Here is a 20,752-nt window from a genome sequence, read left to right on the forward strand (position 1 = left end):
GTTTTGAGGATAATTCTTAATATCATTAAGATCATATAAGCCCGCCCACGTCGCCGGCCCGGCAGTACCGGTTTTTTACGCGACTGCTTTCGCGAGTTCTTATTTCCCCAGAATAATATTACAAACGGAACCACCAAATTTCAATTCACGCCCCCTACTGGATATCGCTATTTATTTCATTTTATTTTCGATATCACCGCTATCATATTTCCCAAAAATCATATTATTTAACTTTTTATTAATATTTTCGATATCAGCGAATTAGATTTGGACAGAAACCACCTTTATATTTATTTGCGAATTGTTTTAAACAAAAGAGCAAAATATGGGCGTCATTTAAAACGCACCACTAGCATCTTGAACTATCCTCAAAATCTTTTTCAATCGAGTAAGTGCAAAAAAATTAATAAAAATTAAAGGTTGTCTGTTTATATTTAAAAAAGCCTTGGAAATAAAGAACCAACGAAAGAAGAGTATAAATATCCAGTGTCAAGCTCGTATAACTCATCAATCACCGAAAAATCAATTTGTTGACATCATTATCTGAGTGCTACGGACGAAATTTTGTATTGAACAATATGATTGGGTTAATATCTTTCCTGACCTTAGCAGCGATGGTAATAACTTAAATTTATATTTAAGAATCATCTTAATGATACCGTAATGTTCGTTAATAATGTTTCATGTGACTTCAGGTTTTGTGCCAGAAATCCATTGAAGTTGAAACTCCTCATGCTGTCGAGATCGCAGCCCCGATGCCCTTGGACATGGCACCGCCCTTGAACACTGTTCAGGAACCGGCCTTCGAATTGCCGGCTGCCGTCTTCGACATTCCTCAACCATCTTTGTCTCTGGTGCAACCAACAATTGAGATGCCGAAGGATGCTACCGAAGTGCACGACGTTCCCCACGCCAACATCGGCTTCTCTGGGAATATCTTGAAGGAGAAGAAAGTGATCCTCAACATTCCTTCGCCGGTCATCGAGGCGCCGAAACCCTCTTCAGGGTGCCTCAGGCCATCTTCGTCATCCCCAGTCCCGTGGTCCAGCACAAGCCCATGGTCTACAAGGTGCCCCACACTCTCATCGTGCACCGACCAGAAGTGAACCTGCAACAGTACCACGTGGCCATACCCCAGATGAAGGTAGTCAAGGGATCTAAGTCCGCCTACACCCAACCCATCCCGGAAATCTACAAGGCAAAGACCTCTGGTCCGGTCTTCACGAAGGTGGATCCCAAGATCCAAGCTGTTCATGGTGTTGGTAAGATGATCGCGGACACCGAAGCATCCAAGGCAGCTTCCTTCCAAGTGGCCAGAAACATCGTCGAAAAGAAATTCCATGATAAAGTCGCCCGCGTCTCGAAGACTTTACACGGGGCGGTATGAAGCTTTATTATGTAGCGTCTGCAAGTGCCGTTATTCGATTTTAAACACTATTTATTCCTGTAAATATTTATCATCATGTAAATAGAAGTATGCGACATGAAAAATAAAAACTAGGTTTTAGAACAATGTTTCGTTTCATACGTATTCATAAATTCCATAAAAACTTGCATAACTACATTTAAGTATTATAGAAAACTAAATATAAATATCTTCAATGGGAAATGAAATTTGAAAATTTTCCGTTGCAGTTAGTCGATAAATACACCTTAAACTATTGATACAATTTTTGGGAGTATTTGGAACGTTTATTGTTACCAGTTATACTCGTTCTCATAAGTATGGGTAATGCGTGATAACTGGAAAAATAAGAAGTACTGTAGTTTATTACTAAAGTAACAAAATTACATTTTTTACTAATTACTCCTTTGAACATATAGGATAAATTCGTCATCTAAGATGAATCTACGAAATAAGTCGAGAGATAATGTTTAGAGGGAAAACCGAGAAAAAAGTAGGATAAAATTTCTTAAGTTTAACTATGGTATTTAAGAAAAATCATAATAACCAGGCTTGGAAATCCTAATACAACATCCGAATCAAATTCTACTTTTAATCTAATCATAAAAGTTAAGGAAATTTAACTATCAATAAACATAAATACCTTATTTCTAAAATGAACGATAATGTAATAAGCTTTCGAAAAATATTGGTGGTTTTCGCTATTTCCCGATGCACTGGTTAAAGTCATTGAGTGCGCATTCAAATTTTTGAATGGAGCGTGCAAAATCACGCTAGCTACAATCCTCCAGAACGTTAGAAGTACGCGCTTAAGGAATCAACACAATTTTTTGCACGTTTTTAGTACTAATAAAAACTTGAACGGCAGGAATTAGGTAGGAAATCTTCTAAATTTCGACAATTTATGATGTCAACAATAGGCAAAATTGTTTACGAAATGTTAATTTTCATAAACTCGAAATGCGTCTCAGCGGACACTATCTCTTAAATAACAAACCCTTTCCAATACACTTGAAACATGATTGTAGTTGAATCTTCTCTGAGAGTTAGCGTTTATTTGGAGGCGGATGTGGAGCCAAAATCCGCATTAGATTTTTTAAAGTCAGCTCTAATAATTTGTTGTAAAAGGAGTATGAATGAAATCTAAAAATCGTCTTCTAGTACGAGCTAAGTCATGTGCCAAGTGTGTCATGACACAAGGGCAAACGAGATTTTTCCCTCCATTCTATTGGAAATTTATGTTTATAACCACACAGGCGTTAAAAGAGTCAAAAATAATTTTTTAGGGGCCCCAAATTCTACTTTGCATAGGGCCCCCAATAATTTAAATCCGACACTGCGAGTTATGATTTATTCTTAACGTAACTAACGCAAATAACCCTACGCTTCGGTTAAACCTGGTGAAATTCGCATTAATTAATTTAATAAATAAACAACGACCCGAAGGAGCAGAAAATGAAGCACTGAAAGACGTTTCGACCTTACACCGGGATAATAGAGAGGTATATTCTTGAGAGCGTCCTCTTTCGTCATTTCGTAGCAAGCACGCATACGCCACAGATGTTGGACCATCGACATCCAGGATAAACGAAGGTGCCCTGACGAATAACGAAACGCACACTCGTCAACACCATCCAAATAACACTTTAAGTATTTTCCACTCTCAACAGAACCGAACTCGAACCTAACAAAAAATAATTTCATCAAGCAGCAGACAAGCTCCACTTGGTAAAAATCAATTCGCTCTAGACTGAAAAACATTCGCTCTCGAAGGAAAACCTTCGTACTCATCTGAAAAAATATTCGCACTCAACACAAAACATACTCGCACTCAACACAAAACATACTCGCACTCAACATAATCACATATTCGCACCAACACAAATACATATTTGAAATCGGCAAAATAAAATGTTCATTACACCAAGAGAAAATAGGGGAGAGTGTAGCTCTTAAAACAAAAATGACCTTTCCCTTCGCTTGCTACCTTGTTTGAGGGGCTCAATCTTTTCAACCCCCCCCCCCCCTCCGCGAGCGATAACCAATAAAGACGCGCGTCAGTCATGGGACCCCAACGTCATTCTTCTCGGGAATATAGTGCTGACCGAGGTAGTCTGGGATACGTTTCTCTCTCGTTTTCTACGAAAAGCGCGCTACAATGTCAGAAATTTAAACCTTGCTTTCATGGCTTTTAATATTTACGTATGTAATAAATAAAGCGCAAAGTGTTACAAAGTTTTTTTAACGCACCACTGTTTTGTAGTTTTCCATTACGCTCCTGTAACTTCCACTTTCGTCTAACTCAAAATTATATATCAAAATGACTGGGTTTAATATGATTCCTCGCGTTGCCATTTTGACTTGACTACAGGCAGGCAGACTACTACAAAGCTTAGCAGGCACGTGACGATATATCCCTTTGATCTAAATTTCGTAATTGAAAATTTAAATATACATTTAACACGCCTTTTGTTTATAAATATAATATAACATAAATATATCATATAAAACAATCAATTGCTCGGTTTTAAATTTAAATTAAAAACGACCTATTTTTTGAGCGCATGGTAACAAAAAAACGAGACATTCATGAATATGTGAAGCGGCTTCTGCGGGAGGGGGGCAGACAGCTATTCTTGAGGAGATTTTTGCCTCTCAAACAAGGTGACGCACGCGTTCGGCGAAGAGCTACACTCTCCCTTATTTTCTCTTGATTACACCAAATAAAATGTTCTCCTAAGCCTTTTAAGACCCAAAATTATAAGTCATTACAAAAACCTTTCATGAACTTAAAAAAATTATTCCTAAAATTACGGAAATCTCTATTCTAATAGAATGTAAATGAAAGAGATAAAAAATGCATTGATACTTTAAGACGTATTAAAATGAATCATAGTAAAAAACGATCGTATCCAAACGATTTACTATAAAAGTCCTCAGTTAACCCTCAAGTGTGTCAGAAACGGTTCAATTTTAAGTTGATTAAATACAGATTTTGTTAAACAGAAGAAATGTTCGGATTGGTTCTCGTTGTGGCGATTGCATCGGTGGTAAGCAATTTTTGACTTACAGGATCAATAGACGTGATCTATTAACGTTCGTTTAAACCCGCATTTTTATGGGTTTTCAGGTTCTTAGTCAGAAATCCGTCGACGTTGAAGTTCCGCACGCTGTTGAGATCGCAGCCCCGATGCCATTAGACATGGCCCAGCCAATGAACACTGTTCAGGAACAAACTATGGAACTGCCATCTGTCATCTTTGATATTCCTCAACCGTCTTTGTCTCTGGCCCAACCAACAGTAGAGATGCCCAAGGATGCTCCCGAAGTACATGATGTTCCCCACGCCAACATCGGATTCTCTGGGAATATCTTGAAGGAGAAAAAAGTGGTCCTCAACATCCCTTCGCCGGTCATCGAGGCTCCGAAGCCCATCGTCCAGACGAAACCCGCCCTCTTCAGGGTGCCTCAGGCCATCTTCGTCATACCCAGTCTCGTGGTCCAGCACAAGCCAATGGTCTACAAGGTGCCCCACACTTTCATCGTGCACCGACCAGAAGTGAACCTACAACAGTACCACGTGGTCATCCCCCAAATGAAGCTTGTCAAGGGATCCAAGTCCGCTTACACCCAACCTATCCCTGAAATCTATAAAGCTAAGACCTCTGCTCCCGTCTTCACCAAGTTGGGTTCCGAGATCCAAGCTTTCCAGGGTGTTGGTAAGATGATCGCGGACATGGAGGCGTCCAAGGCGGCTTCCTTCGGAGTGGCCAGAGGAATGGTCGAGAAGAAATTCCACGACAAAGTCGCCCGCGTCTCAAAAACTCTCCACGGAGCTGTATGAAAGTTCATGTAGCATCTTCTAGCGTTGTTATTAGTTTTTAAAAACTGTATTTATTTCCATAAATATTTATGTCATGTGTAAATAGATTTGTCAATCGAATTAAATTTGGTTTCCTTTTATCTAATGGTCAACCTTAGTTTCGCTAACGAAAGCCTCTTAAAACAGTGGCCAAAACTTACGCCCAAAGATAATTAGCCTGTTTCCTTTCGGTTACTCTTTAGTTTCATGGTTGACCCATATGAAAAACCTCACTATATTTGAGCTTTTAAGTTTTAATATCACCATATGTATATAAAACTACCCTTACGGAGTAAGTATTCCCTTTTTTTCGCCCAAGATATTCTTGTGATACGTCTGCCTACGCAAGTCCCCCTGTATTTGTTTTATCCAGTTGTTTTGGAATAGTGTTGTTAAATTTACGGAAAAATAAAACGCGGTAAAATAACCAGAAAACTTTGCGGAAAATTTTCAGCAAATCGGGAGAACTAAATTAAAACCTAAATTACTTTCCCAGGGTTTTTAATTTGTTTAAACTTTTATCGAGGACTTTCTATCATCTCTTTAAATTTCTTGTAATCACTTCACTATTTGTACTATGTTAATTAAAAGATATTTATTTCTAAAAAGTGTGATAACAGTAAACATACTACAAAACATAAAAAGTGTGACATTGTACATCAGTGTGAAGCTAGTCTAAAGGTTTAGGTATTTAAATTTGCTAACAACATTAGACTAATCATAGAATGAAAGTTTATTTTTTTGGAAAACTATCCGGAAAAAAAGGCCTAGGTCATTCTTCGTGGAATATTTTCCGCTTACAACACTTTTTTGGAATTAAAAAACTTGTTTTCTAATATTTTAGCTTAAAAATAAGGTGTATTGAAAGTTAAATAACCCTACATAATAAATGTTTGTGATGGAATGGATTCAGTTAATTTTGAGCCGTGGTGGGCTTTCGGGAAAATGCGTCCAGGCTGCGAAGGTAAATGCCATTTAATGGCGTAGGATCTTGTAAGGTATACGGTATAAACGTCTGATATAACGTAACTTTTAAAACCGTTCTGGAGTATTTTTCATAGCGATGGTCATCCTTCTGTGGGGATTCCGACCATCTGGATCATAGCTCGCAAGCCTTTGCCAGTGATCGGTGTTTTTGTAATGAGGGTTAAGACTCTTGTTTAGATTCCATTCTCCAATTTTGATAACGAGAAACCCGGCGTGTGTTGTTAGGATGTTTTTCAAGGTAGGCCAGACTATGGAAAATGGGCCTCCAAACCGTATACAGTTCTCAAACGCGCCATACCACTATACAGGATGTTTGTTTTTCAGCTCGGCAACAAACTATGTTCTCAAGAAGGTTGAAAATTTTAGTGTACGTTATCCACACCCGGGGGACACTCGTTAGCGAAATTTCATCGAAATCGTTAACCATTTTCACGTTTTTTTTTTAATTTAATTTTTCACCGCTAGGTGTTATGTGAAAATTGTCAATTAAAAACTTGTAGAGCGTCATCAAAAACGTACAAATATGGTTGTCACGAAAACAAAAAGGGAATTTTTCACCGAAAAAACACGATTTGAATCTTAACAAGGGTTTTCACCAGATTACCCTCATTTCAAATATGCCGATCAATGGCAAAGGCTTGCGAGCTAAAATCCCGATGGTCGGAATCCCCACAGAAGGAAGACCATAGCTATAAAAATACTTCAGTACGGTTTTAAAAGTGACGTGATATACCTTACAAGATCCTACGCCATTAAATAGCATTTACCTTCGCAGCCTGGACGCATTTTCCCGAACGCGCACCACGGCTCAAAATTCACCGAATCCATTCCATCACAAACATTTATAATGTAGGGTAATGTAACTTGAAATACACATTTTATTTTTAGCTAAAATATTAGGCATCAAATATTATTTTTATTCCTGATCAAATGTGGAAAAATCAACTAAACTGTGCGACTAAAAGTGTATTTTAATTATTGATTAATTATTTTCGGCTCTAGGGTTTCCCTAGCGTCAGCAAAGCCAAGATGGATCTCGTTTTGCCGTTCAATACCAGTGTTGGGCATTTTCGTCAAAGAGCCGCTCACGCTCACGTCTTATTGAGCGGTAAAATTTTCGCTCCTCTCTTTTCGCTCTTTTTTGAGCGGTAAAATTTTCGCTCCTCTCTTTTCGCTCTTTTTTTGAGGGGTAAACTTTTCGCTCTTTTTTCCGCTCTTTTTTGAGCGGTAAAATTTTCGCTCCTCTCTTTCCGCTCTTTTTTCAGGGGTAAAATTTTCGCTCCTCTCTTTCCGCTCTTTTTTGAGCGGTATAATTTTCGCTCCTCTCTCAGTAAACTCTTAAGTTTAATTTCAATGTTTATTACCAAAGAAAATAATATTTGTAGTTCATTTGCCATAATAATTAATTAATTCGTCAATTAATTAATCAATACTTGAAGTCATTCAAATTATTATTAATTAATTAATATTAATTGTATGAGAGGGGGCTAAGGTTTAGTCTTCCGCCCCGGGCGACCGTAAGTTTAGTTACGCCACTGTATAGCGATTGTCGTGTACTAATTTCACGTATCGAAAACCCTCGTCGCTATTGCTAATTATTTTGAAATCGGACACTCAGAAGACAGAAGTTTAAGCGGAAAATTTTCGCTCCTTTCTTTCCGCTCTTTTTTGAGCGGTATAATTTTCGCTCTCTTTTTTCCGCACTTTTTTTGAGCGGTTAAATCGGCGCTCCTCTCTTTCCGCTCTTTTTTGAGCGGTAAAATTTTTGCTCCTCTCTTTCCGCTCTTTTTTTGAGGGGTAAAATTTTCGCTCCTCTCTTTTCGCTCTTTTTTGAGCGGTAAAATTTTCGCTCCTCTCTTTTCGCTCTTTTTTGAGCGGTAAAATTTTCGCTCCTCTCTTTTCGCTCTTTTTTGAGCGGTAAAATTTTCGCTCCTCTCTTTTCGCTCTTTTTTGAGCGGTAAAATTTTCGCTCCTCTCTTTTCGCTCTTTTTTTGAGGGGTAAAATTTTCGTTCTTTTTTTCGCTCTTTTCTGAGCGGTAAAATTTTCGCTCTTTTTTTCCGCTCTTTTTTGAGCGGTAAAATTGTCGCTCTTATTTTCCGCTCTTTTTTGAGCGGTAAAATTTTCGCTCCTCTCATTTTTGTTTTGCCCTCTTTTAAAAAGATATTTTACCGCTCATTTTCGCTCATAATAACAAATCCGCTCACAATGAGATGAGCGGTGCCCAACACTGTTTAATACTATTCCAGATCTAAGAATGTGTAGGGGTATGCTTATACGTTACAGAAATAAGTACGCGAATGTCGGGTGTCCAAGTAATATAAAATAAAAAGCAATCGTAACAAATACACTTGAAAAAAATAAAAGCACTTAGATAAAATAAACACGGCACTAAAATAAACTGGGCATGCAAATAAAATTCGTTTCGCGTTGATCACGTGGGAGAGTACGCGGGCTCTCTCTCTCTCAAATTAATTTAAAGCCTTTCTGGGCTTTGGCTCACCAAAGATGAATACAGTCTGTTCGCTGGGTCGGTGTCAGGTGATTTAGGACATGGACTGGCTCCAGCTGACTCCCGTTCGTACCGCAATGTTGGCTGATGTCCGCGGCCGCGAGCCACGAACTCTACTTCGCTTTTTCTTAAAGTCTTTTGTAATATTAACTACTATTAACTCTCCCTGATACTGGGCCCGTACTCTTTGTTGACAATCTCAACCTTATAACCTTCACCCGGGACTAATCGTCTCCGGACTCTTCCTACAAGTTCCACTCAGTAACGCTGAGGGACTCTGTGTCAAAATTGGCTTACTCTAGTTTTAATCTTAAGGAATGTCACGTGATTGTAATTTCAGGTTTAGTTTAGTTTGGAAGATCTAAATTCTTCGGTTGATGATTGGAGAGAGATAAATGTGTGAAGAAGCCTGTGTATCGTTGATAGGTTATTGGTCGACGCCTAGTTGAATGGGTGGAAGCTAGTAGTTGATAGTCGGTAGTAGAAATTGGTGACGGCCGGTGACGCGTTTCCGCGTGTGGTACCATTATTTGGTTCCACCGCGAGTAAAACACCGTATGTAGAGGAGAGCCATTCGAACACATGTTGGGGTAATAAAACTTTCGCGAACAAGAATATAATTTTCCAAGAATAAGACACTAATAAGAAACATTTGGGCTTTTACACCCACACGGGGATAGCAAATATAAAAGGGTCTTAAAGAATAATTGCTAGGGGATAATGACAATGCTTTCTGCGTGTGGGAAAACTTAGAGACAAGATGTTTCATGAAATCAATGATGACGTTAAGAATATAGAAATAGCTCAGAAGTAGAGAGGTTGTCTAATATACCTATAGAAGTGAGGTTTTTTATACGGATCAAGCAGGATAGCTAAAAGTAACCGAAAGGAAACAGGCTAATTAATTTTGAGCGTAAGTTTTGTCCACTGTTTTAAGGAGGCTTCGGTAAGCGAAAGTAAGGTATACCATTAGATAAAAGGATTTCAAATTTATTTTGAGTGACAAATCTATTTATACATGATATAAATATTTATGGAAATAAATACAGTGTTTAAAAACTAATAACAACGCTAGAAGGTCCTACATGAACTTTCATACAGCTCCGTGGAGAGTTTTCGAGACGCGGGCGACTTTGTCGTGGAATTTCTTCTCGACCATTCCTCTGGCCACCCCGAAAGAAGCCGCCTTGGACGCCTCCATGTCCGCGACCATCTTACCAACACCCTGGACAGCTTGGACCTTGGAGTCCATCTTTGAGAAGATGGGACCAGAGGTCTTAGTTTTATAGATTTCAGGGATGGGTTGGGTGTAGGCGGACTTGGATCCCTTGACGACCTTCATCTGGGGAATCGCCACGTGGTACTGTTGCAGGTTCACTTCTGGTCGGTGCACTATTAGAGTGTGGGGCACTTTGTAGACCATGGGCTTGTGCTGGACCACGGGACTGGGGATGACGAAGATGGCCTGGGGCACCCTGAAGAGGGCGGGTTTGGTCTGGACGATGGGCTTCGGAGCCTCGATGACTGGCGAAGGGATGTTAAGGATAACATTCTTCTCCTTCAAGATATTCCCAGAGAAGCCGATGTTGGCGTGGGGAACATCGTGCACTTCCGGGGCACCTTTGGGCATCTCAACTGTTGGTTGGACGAGGGATAAAGACGGTTGAGGAATGTCGAAGATGGCAGCTGGCAATTCCATAGTCTGTTCGTGAACAGTGTTTAAGGGCGGGGCCATGTCCAAGGGCAACGGGGCTGCTATATCGACCCCATGAGGGGTTTCTACATCGATCGATTTCTGGCCCAGAACCTGACCAACACAACTTCAATAAATTTGATAGAAACTAGAATTAAACTCCTATTAGTAAACTTACCGCAGAAACCATGGCCACGAAGAGAATTGAACAGACGGTCTTGTACATCTTCACTTTATATTGATAATTTTAGTTGAAGAGAGGGAGCTCCGATAACTTCTGATACTGATAGCATGACATTTGGGATATTTATACTCTTTCTGGGGTTTTTTATTACGCATTTTATTTTTATTTTAAGTTAAACTTACATTATTTTTTTTCATAACTAACTTAATAACGAAAAATTGTTTTGAAAAGCCAAATCTCGGCAAGAATTTAATGTTAACATAAGTAACATAATAAACATTAACTTATAACAAAAGATTTTCGGTTAACTTTGTGCTACTAATAACTAATAACTAATGTACATTAGTGACAATTTATTATAAAGATTAATGAGTTGGTGAAAATTTTATGCATGGATTCCTAAATGCAGTGTTGACAGAGCCGCCAAAATATCACGTTTTTTATAATACATTATTCTATTATATTGTAGTGGTGTGCTATAGTATAAACTTTTGATAACCGAGTAGAGTTCGAGATTTCAAAAAATTCCTTATCGACTTCGAGTTTGAGTAATTGGTTTAAACAAATGCTCGGATAGCCCTGAAACTCGGTAATACGAAAACTCCTTAGTGAGTTTTATCGAGTTTATCCTTGGACAAATTTTAAACTCGAAAGTTTGGCGAGTTTCTGGACATTTTTTATCGAGTACTCCAACTTGATTCGAGAACTAATAACATTAAAATAAAAACAATTGTGAAACAATAAATTAAATTAATGCTCTTGACTAAAAAATTCCTAAAATTAAAAGTATAGACGCTAACAAAAATGTTTTAATTTAAAATCATTTAACATTCTGAATAATTAAGATGTGTAAACACATCTTTAAAAATATTAAAAATATATGTATTAATTTATCGATTTAAAAATTACGTAGCTGAAATAGTATAAATAGTTCAAATTTGAAAGTCCGTGCATTAGAAGTTACTATGTACCACCGATAGGAGCGAAAACATAAGAAAAAGTGTTTTTAGTAGCAAAAAAAATTGTGGATAACCTTTTGTAACAATTTAACGGTTATTAAATAACTTATGTTAACATTTAATTATTGCCAAGATATCACTCTTGTAAAACAATTTTTCGTTAGTAATAAAAAAGACGAAAAAATTCCTGTAAGTTTAACTTAAAACCAATAAAAAATTCAGACCAACATGAAATAAAAATAAAAAACCCAAAAAGGGAATAAATATCCCAACTGTAACGCTCTTCACATCAGACGGAATCAGTGCTTTATCTCTTCAACGACACCTCACAAAGTAAATCGAAGATGAACAAGGCAGTCAGTTTATTTCTTTTCATGGCAATGACTTCTGCGGTAAGTCAACTAACTGGAGTTTAATGTTAGATTTTAATCAAATATAAAAATATAAATGTTTTCAGGTTCTGGGCCAAAAATCGATCGACGTTGAAACCCCACATGGGGTCGAAATAGCAGCCCCGTTGCCCTTGGACATGGCCCAGCCCTTGAGCACTGTTCACGAACAGACTATGGAATTGCCAGCTGCAGTCTTCGACATTCCTCAACCGTCTTTATCCCTCGTCCAACCAACAGTTGAGATGCCCAAAGGTGCCCCGGAAGTCCACGATGTTCCCCACGCCAACATTGGCTTCTCTGGGAATATTTTAAAGGAGAAGAAAGTGGTCCTCAACATCCCTTCGCCGGTCATCGAGGCCCCGAAGCCCATCGTCCACACTAAACCCGCCCTCTTCAGGGTGCCTCAGGCCATCTTCGTCATCCCCAGTCCCGTGGTCCAGCACAAGCCCATGGTCTACAAGGTGCCCCACACTCTCATCGTGCACCGACCAGAGGTGAACCTGCAACAGTACCACGTGGTCATACCCCAAATGAAGGTCGTCAAGGATTCCAAGTCTACCTACACCCAACCCATCCCTGAAATTCATAAAGCTAAGACCTCTGCTCCCGTGTTCACGAAGGTGGATTCCAAGATCCAAGCTGTTCATGGCTTTAGTAAGATGATCGCGGACATGGAAGCATCCAAGGCGGCTTCTTTCCAAGTGGCCAGAGATCTGGTTGAGAAGAAATTCCACGACAAAGTCACCCGCACATAACACGGGGACATTTAAAACTAGGCCGTAGAACTTTGGTTATTCAATTTTAGAACCTTGTATTTATTACTGTAAATATTTATGTCACATGTAAATAGTCATGAGTGAAATAAAAACTATTTTAAAAAATAATGTTTTGCGCTCATATTCGTTAAGGAAAAGAATGGCTCCGAAGAAACCCACATGGAAGTTCTAACGTATTACACCAGAGAGACCCTAGTGCGTGGCGTTATGTTTAAAAAAACTTTCTCGTGTGCTGTTAATTGGTACAATATGGTGGCAGATACCAAATCTTTAAGAAAAATGAGGAGAATGCGAATATCGATTGTACTAGTAGGGGGGGCGTCGGAGGGGCAGTTGCCCTACCAAAAGCTTTTTAGGGGCTTATAATTAAACAAAAAGGTATCATAAATATTTAAATAATTTAGTACGAACATAAATATAGTAATTACTACCATGGTTCCGTAAAACCTAATTTATGTAAAGTTTCCCAGTTAAGAGGCGCATTAACCTCCCACTCCTCTCCGTTCTCAAGCAAACTAGCTTCTGGTATTTCACCCCATGGTGTAAGGTATCAAATCAAAGCTCACTGCATGAAGACTTACCCTATGTTCAGCAAAATTCACCGTTCGTGTATGTACGTGAAGTATTATCGAAAGGTGGCACACGAAAATGAACCCCCACATACTTTCATTTCGGGTTTGGAATTTATACATTCGTTGTAGGATATCAATTTCATAATTGATATCTTTGCCTTAAAGAACATAATGTCAGAGGGTGAACTTAAAAAAAATATTCAAGGTCTTAAAGTGACTCACGATTATAGGGTATCTATTTAAAGCACATATAATCAATGATATCTTTACCTTAAATAAATTAACGTCGAAGGGTACACTTTAAGAAATCAAAAAAAATTTAAGGTCTTAAGGTGATTCACCATTAGACGGGTCATACGAAACCGTACGTATTAAGTGGACTCACTCAGAGCGGGAAAGAATTAAGTGGGCGAATATAATAAGAGGTTCGCGTTACAACACCGAGGTGTTAAATCTAGGTACAAATGTTTGACCAATTAAGGGTCACGTGAATGGCAAGGATAGCGTTTGTTCACTTTGAGGACCTCTTGTTAGAATAGAGTTGAGCAACTGAGTCATTTAGGAATGAGCGTAAATTATTGAATTTTGTTTTAGGACGAACAGTATCATTCGCTTTGTACAACTTAGACTTCCAAGAGGACACTCCTGATGGTCAATGTACTATGTAAGAAACAGTTATGGTCATTTACCAAAAAGTCGAGCCGTCGGATTCAAATAAACAATTTCACTTTAAAGAGGAGGCACGAAATATAGAAAGTACTTCCACGCTCAGTTCCGAAATCTGTACGACCTCGAAGCGCAAAACTTCCCACCTACACACAAGGGGTTGGGGTTTCTAGTCAAATGGAAAATGCTTTCAATCACGATTTCATGTGGATTCTATCACGAACAAGACGTATAGAAAAAGGAAATACAGATTCTTTAATAGACTATGGTCTGACTTGGTCACCTCACAATTCGCTTGAGTATCGTAGTAAACAAATTACACGCATCACTGTTCCACCTCACGTTCATACACGAACGGTTAATATGCAACGCATAGTATTAGTCTTCGCGCAATAAGTTTTATTTTGATACCCTACTTCAGCTGAATAAGTATAAAAAGCGAGTTCGCTTAAAAATATGCAGGGGGAGAGATTATTGCGCCCCCTGTGTATAATTCTTTACGTTAATAAGGTTTTTCTTAACCATGATGCTAATTAGTACTTATTGGTTTTTGCTATCCACACTGCTTCAAAGTTCAAAGAGGGGTTTTTACAACTTTATAGGGGGGCAATAAACGGTACCTACAGAGTTGTAGAAACTGTGCTTCATTTAAATTAAAGGAATATTTTTCAGCATTAAAAGTTACTTTATACTCCTTTTAAATTAAATTTTATATTTACTTGAATAAAACCAGCACCTAATCAAGTACTCGATAATCGGACTAGTTGAAAATATTATTCGAGGTTTTTTTTAGAATAAGTACTCGATTACTCGTTTCCACTTCAATTTAACTCGATTCGAATACTCGATGAAAAATAATTTGATACTCGATAAACGACTCGATTGCCTAAAACCACTTAATCATCTAAGTCGATATTAAAAATTAATTGTCAATTGTCAAAATGAGTGCCTATAAGCATTCTCCTAGCTATTAGTTTAGGAGAACATTCCTCTGGCGCAAATGCCCACCACTTTCTTTGTGGAGGAACAGTGCTGCCAGGCATGAGATTCTTAGCCAGCCGAACAGTACAATCGGAATCTGACAGCACTACTATTTTGATTGAAATTCACAATTTGCAAGGATAGCTTGAACTGCCTCAAAAGAGATAAATTTTGATATTCCCTCAGACAGGAATCCATACTTCTACTTGGAATGATCATCGCAGCAGATTTTCGTCTCGATGTGGCAAACGGTTTTTTGACTTAACTATGTTAATTAAACAAACAACAACGTGAGAGGAAAGCGCGCAGAGGGCATTTTTTCTCTCGTAGGCGGGGGGGCAAAGCCGTCAGAGTGATCTTACCATGAGCGATACGGCATGATAAGCATTCCAAGTAGAGGTATGGATTCCTGCTTGTGACCACAAGACCGAAACCTCTAACCATGCGCTGTCACGAAAAAGCATGTAATTAGTCCATTTAAGTTTTAAGTTTTTAAGTCTCCTTTGGAAACCTTTGGAGAAAGTTATTGAAAAGCTAGGCTAATACCGCTATATTTGGATATAAATAGTTTTAGCCAGCAATGAAAGGAATATTTAATAAATTGGATGAAACCATAAGCCTTTCAAAGGGTCCCCTTCAGTAAAGGTCTTGCAAAGGGCCCCATGTTAACGGCATTGTCCATGCGAGCTAAAAAACTATACTAAGACGATAGGAATCCAAGTCAATAGATTTAAAAAAAAAATACCAACTCATTAATATTTATAATAAATTGTCCATAATGTACATTGGTGTTTAGTAGCACAAAATAAACCGAAAAATTATAGTTAACGGTAAATTATTATGTTACTTATGTTAAAATTTAATTCTTGCTGGGATTTCGCTATTCAAAACAATATTTCGTTATTTAGTTAATAATAAAAAAGGCGAAAAAATTAATGAAAGTTTAACTTAAAAATAAAACAAGTAATAAAAAAACCCAGAAATAGTATAAATATCCCAAATGTAGAGATTACGTTATCAGAAGTTAACGAAGCTCCTTCTCTTAAAGTTCATTGTTCAAAATAAAGTGAAAATGTACAAGACCGTCAGTTCAATTATCTTCATGGCAATGTTTTCTGTGGTAAGTTGAGTAATAAAAGTTAAATTTTAGTTTCTATCAAGTTTATATAGGTAAATCTGTTGTTCAGTTTCTGGGCCAGAAATCGATCGACGTTGAAACCCCACATGATGTCGAAATAGCAGCCCCGTTGCCCTTGGACATGGCCCCGCCCTTGAACACTGTTCACGAACAGACTATGGAATTGCCAGCTGCCGTCTTCGACATTCCTCAACCGTCCTTATCCCTCGTCCAACCAACCGTCGAGATGCCCAAAGGTGCCCCGGAAGTGCACGATGTTCCGCACGCCAACATCGGCTTCTCTGGGAATATCTTGAAGGAGAAGAGAGTGATCCTCAACATCCCTTCGCCGGTCATCGAGGCTCCGAAGCCCATCGTCCAGACCAAACCCGCCCTCTTCAGGGTGCCCCAGGCCATCTTCGTCATCCCCAGTCCCGTCGTCCAGCACAAGCCCATGGTCTACAAGGTACCCCACACTCTCATCGTGCACCGACCAGAAGTGAACCTGCAACAGTATCACGTGGTCATCCCCCAAATGAAGGTCGTCAAGGGATCTAAGTCCGCCTACACCCAACCCATTCCTGAAATTTACAAGGCAAAGACCTCTGGTCCTGTCTTCACGAAGGTGGATTCGAAGATCCAAGCTGTCCAGAGTGTTCGTAAGATCATTACGGACATGGAAGCGTCAAAGGCTGCTTCCTTCCAAGTGGCCAGAAACATCGTTGAGAAGAAATTTAACGACAAAATTGCCCGCGTCTCGAAGACTTTACACGACGTGGTATGAAGCTTTATTATGTAGCATCTTCAAACGTTGTTATTCAATTTTAAACACTGTATTTATTAGGTAAATATTTATGATCATGTAAATAGTAGTACTCGAAAATAAAACTTAGTTTTAAAAAAAAGATTCTTTTAGATTTGTTAATATTTGAAAATATACGCCATTGAAAGGTTCTGCGGCAGGGAAGTAAAAATTTAAGAAGAAACTTAGCTTTTTCTTACATTTTACTTATTTTGCATACTGCTTAATGGAATATTTTTTTTATACCATAACCAAAATAATATTCGCTATCAGCGTTTTATGAATGCGAAGACCAGGAATTTTAAGTCATTAATTGCACTACTTCTAAATTTTTGTTGATTGTTCCCAAATCCATCCAGATAGACTTCAACATTAAAAACCATTAAAATAAGGACCACCCTAATTATTATTAATGGCTATTTGCTAGTCTCACCAGGAACCAATACATTATGCACTTGGAATTTCTAAGGAAGACTTTGATGATTCTCATGGACACGGGTGTGGTTTAAAACGGAGATTTACATCGCGACGTGCTTATCTAGAGTCGGCTCCCAGTCGACATTAAGCCTTGTTAAGCATTTAAGTACGTGATTCTACGTTCGGTTTCGTGAAGAACATGACAAATTTTCCAAGATGAGAACTAAAATCGTGCTGTGAAATCTCAAAATCAGTTTCCGATGACTGAAATCGCTTTTTGAGATTCAAAATCCTGTTCGCCAAATTGGTAAATGTAGGACCCCTGCACTTTAAGAAATTACCATAATTGGACGGTAATATCACTGTAAAATTTACAGCTACATGAATGTTTCAAATATCGTCGTAAAATCAACGGTCAAACTATAGTTTTTTATTTGACGGAAAGTTGATACTTAAATTAACGGTTAAACCACATTTTAAAATTTTTTACCGTTAAATTGAAGAAAAATTTATTTTTCTACGGTAATACAACAAATAAATAAAAATGTAAAACGTAAAATAGATTTCTTCAAAACTTGCCAATACCGTTGAATTAATCAATTATAAACTATTGTTCAATACGTGCAATGACAGATTAACCAATAGGCTAAGTAAGCTTAAGCCTAGCGCCTCGAACTGGCCAAACTGGAACGAGGTCAGAGGGGCCTCTAATAATATACTAATTCGTGAGTTCAACAGTAGATGATGTAAAATTACAGGGTTCGTACAAAATTTCAGGAATTAAACTCCTTGACATTTTCAGGTTTATTTTCTTGGACCATTTTAAAATTCCCTGACTATTCCCTGACCATATGGAATCATTTTCAAATTCCCTGACTTTTCCCTGACCTCTTTGAAACATTCTCAAAATGCCGGACGTTTCCAGGTTTTCCAGCTCGTGTACGAACCCTGAATAATGAACGGTTTAAATCTGTAAATTCGACGGCAGGGTCACTGTATTTAAACCATTTTTTGGTTTGCCGAATACTTTTATAAAAGGGTTTAAAAAATTAAAAATATATCACTTTATGAAAATATTTTTTCAGTCGTCTAATAGAGGTATATTTTAATTACAGTGTACCCAAGAATTGTTTTATGTTTAAGAATTGGAATGCAACGTCATGTTAGGGATGTATTTAGTTTACTTCAATTAAAATATGTTTGTCGATAGCAGACGCTAATATCAGTGGCATAGCCAGAAATCCTTCAAGGAAGGGGTTTAAACTAGGCAAAATACCTAAGGGTGGTCGAGAACGGGGTGAAATTTAGTATAGCCAAAGTTACGCGGAAACCCTCCCCTTGTCTACGTCATTGAAGCCATTTGAATAAGTCCAGCTATGGGTTCTTAATGTGAGAGTTTGTCTCTGTTGGAAGTTGATCAATTACGTGTATAGCTTAAATACTGTAATTCATCTGGTAGTGTGAAATAACCATTTTGAGTGCCAAACGAAATTAGGACATTTCCGATATTGTAAGGAAACCTAAAAGTTACATATTAATCTTCTCATTAGTGAGTGGATAATTGAAACCGTATTTTTACGAGATTAAAGTAATTTTCTTATATGATATTCAAGGATTGAAAGAAATATAACTGAGCACTTTAGCAATTTAATTAATTTTTGTAGGAGAGCACCAAACTAACGGTATAATCACTGCGAAATGTAATGTAATTTTACCGTAAAATCAACATTTGATAGACCGTTAAATGTTTAATAGTAATCCAGTCATTTTAAATGTATCCTTGTCGTAAAGTGTGTTTTAATATAACTATGTATATTAATGGCCAATTACACATTTTATTTTAAAGTCAAATTACGGTAATTTATAAGAGTGTTGGAACACTTAAAGTAGCATTGATTTCGCTCATATTACAACATCGGAGACTTAAAGGCCTAGGTTTTCTTCTGCCTGTCACCCTTTAAATTTACTTTCCCTCCAAACAAATACCCTGTGGAAATCAGTGGCAGTCCCATCACTCACGTATTGCAACGAGGCCATTTGCGTATCGATGGATACTATTCGAGCATTTGATCAGGCTCAGACGGGAGTTGGGAAGATGGCTGTTGGTGGAAATTTCATCACTGCAAACTCGGCTATTAAGGGTGAAATGGCGTGGTCTTTGTTTCACGAAAGAGAAGCAAAAAGTAAATTGCGCTACCTGGGACGCCTTCGCTTTATGGAGGAATCTCGTCTTGCCCATTCTATGTATCAATACATCCGAAACACAGGCCTCCGAACAAAATGGGTCACTCGGACGACGTACCTCGACGGGGCGTATGGGTCCGCAGTCTCTCGCGCAAATGTCTCAAACCTCCGGGAGTGGAACCAAGCGATTGATACATCGGTGACAAAACGTTCGAACGATAACTGGCAAAAACACATAAATTCCCACCAGAGCATGAAATTATACACGCGGAAATCCAAACCCAACCTGGAGCAGTTTTATGATAACGATCGACGAAGTCATCTTTACTTTCAGGCCAGAACCGGCGCGTTACCAACTGCTAGTCGGTTCGCGGATATTTTTGGAGCCGAACCAGGATGTTTATTGTGCGGCTCGTCTGTACAAGACGTGTACCACCTGGTTATGCATTGCCCCGCGTTCGCGAGTTATCGCCTCCCATTGGATCCCGAGCGTCCTAATGACACTGAATTCCAAGAGCGCCTTGGTTTTTATTCGACATCGGAGATGGACTGGGAACGTATAAATTCCACAAAAAACATTTTGTATGAGTGGGATAAAGCCCGCATCCAAAAAACACCTTCGAACTGAACTGAACAATTCTCGTGGCCTGATTATGATTCTTTTGAGTTGCCCCTGCTCATTCACTAGTTTTTCCATTGTATATAAGTTCATCATATCATCATCTAACGTATCTCTGTTTACATTTTACTGTTTTCTTTATTTATTTTTATTCAGTGTATTTTACCATATTGTACCGGTAGAGTCATTGACTCCTCCCTGTTAAAAAAGGGACCATTGTAATTTATGGACGGTATTAAAGTCATTCATTCATTCATTCATGGTGGTAGGTCAACGTGTTCTGCTGTTGGCCTACCACCAGGGTATTTGTTTGGAAGGAAAGTAAATTTAAAGGGTGACAGGCATAAGAAAACCTAAGCCTTTAAACGTTAAGCTTGTTCGGTGAAAAGTGAAACACAGTGGACTCACGTCATCCTCAGCGTCGATGTTGATGCCGAAGTCGCAAAGAACGAACGCCATTTCTTTCTGCGCCTCCAATTTGTTCTGATAACCGGATGTATCACAGATTGCTAATAAGTGCAACAAAGATTGACCATTCTAACGAAATAAACATTCCGAGATTACTATCAAGATTAATATATTACTTTAGTCAATAGTAACATAATTTCCATAAGTACGACAAAAAC

The 20,752-nt window shown here is 38.4% G+C and overlaps 5 protein-coding genes across 6 annotated transcripts in view; 3 read left to right on the plus strand and 2 right to left on the minus strand.

The window, feature by feature from the left end:
- Positions 1–20,752, minus strand: part of LOC149949537 (uncharacterized) — a 113,961-nt gene that overhangs the window by 78,578 nt on the left and 14,631 nt on the right. The window contains exon 3 of one of the 2 annotated variants that reach the window (XM_090167837.1): positions 20,535–20,663. In XM_090167837.1, the coding sequence (XP_090023963.1) occupies positions 20,535–20,663 (129 nt within the window). Of the gene's footprint in view, positions 1–20,534; positions 20,664–20,752 lie in introns of those variants that run through there. The other variant, XM_090167838.1, reaches the window with a different exon arrangement.
- LOC149949539 (uncharacterized) lies at positions 527–12,747 on the plus strand. Its single transcript, XM_090169053.1, has 2 exons — positions 527–617; positions 12,058–12,747. Exons 1-2 carry the CDS (start codon positions 579–581, stop codon positions 12,745–12,747), a joined length of 729 nt encoding a protein of 242 aa, XP_090025179.1. The 5' UTR covers positions 527–578.
- On the plus strand, positions 4,356–5,368 carry LOC149949540 (uncharacterized). Its single transcript, XM_090169254.1, has 2 exons — positions 4,356–4,455; positions 4,536–5,368. Exons 1-2 carry the CDS (start codon positions 4,417–4,419, stop codon positions 5,247–5,249), a joined length of 753 nt encoding a protein of 250 aa, XP_090025380.1. The 5' UTR covers positions 4,356–4,416; the 3' UTR covers positions 5,250–5,368.
- On the minus strand, positions 9,769–10,725 carry LOC149949541 (uncharacterized). Its single transcript, XM_090169255.1, has 2 exons — positions 10,636–10,725; positions 9,769–10,571 (listed from the first exon to the last, which is right to left on the minus strand). Exons 1-2 carry the CDS (start codon positions 10,681–10,683, stop codon positions 9,858–9,860), a joined length of 762 nt encoding a protein of 253 aa, XP_090025381.1. The 5' UTR covers positions 10,684–10,725; the 3' UTR covers positions 9,769–9,857.
- On the plus strand, positions 16,022–16,965 carry LOC149949542 (uncharacterized). The gene is made up of 2 exons (XM_090169256.1): positions 16,022–16,107; positions 16,175–16,965. The coding sequence occupies exons 1-2, from the start codon at positions 16,060–16,062 to the stop codon at positions 16,886–16,888; spliced, it is 762 nt and encodes a 253-aa protein (XP_090025382.1). The 5' UTR covers positions 16,022–16,059; the 3' UTR covers positions 16,889–16,965.

Source organism: Leiobunum rupestre, chromosome 3 (assembly GCF_980474605.1).
Source record: "Leiobunum rupestre chromosome 3, qqLeiRupe1.1.hap1, whole genome shotgun sequence".
NCBI classification, from domain to species: Eukaryota; Metazoa; Arthropoda; class Arachnida; order Opiliones; family Sclerosomatidae; genus Leiobunum; species Leiobunum rupestre.

Bases quoted from the DNA above. Each gene is read 5' to 3' on its own strand.
- LOC149949539 (XM_090169053.1), top strand. From the start codon at position 579: ATGATTGGGTTAATATCTTTCCTGACCTTAGCAGCGATG. The intron at 618-12,057 runs GTAATAACTTAA...AAATGTTTTCAG, and splicing joins TCCTGACCTTAGCAGCGATG to GTTCTGGGCCAAAAATCGAT.
- LOC149949540 (XM_090169254.1), top strand. From the start codon at position 4,417: ATGTTCGGATTGGTTCTCGTTGTGGCGATTGCATCGGTG. The intron at 4,456-4,535 runs GTAAGCAATTTT...ATGGGTTTTCAG, and splicing joins TTGTGGCGATTGCATCGGTG to GTTCTTAGTCAGAAATCCGT.
- LOC149949541 (XM_090169255.1), bottom strand. From the start codon at position 10,683: ATGTACAAGACCGTCTGTTCAATTCTCTTCGTGGCCATGGTTTCTGCG. The intron at 10,572-10,635 runs GTAAGTTTACTA...TGTGTTGGTCAG, and splicing joins TCGTGGCCATGGTTTCTGCG to GTTCTGGGCCAGAAATCGAT.
- LOC149949542 (XM_090169256.1), top strand. From the start codon at position 16,060: ATGTACAAGACCGTCAGTTCAATTATCTTCATGGCAATGTTTTCTGTG. The intron at 16,108-16,174 runs GTAAGTTGAGTA...TCTGTTGTTCAG, and splicing joins TCATGGCAATGTTTTCTGTG to TTTCTGGGCCAGAAATCGAT.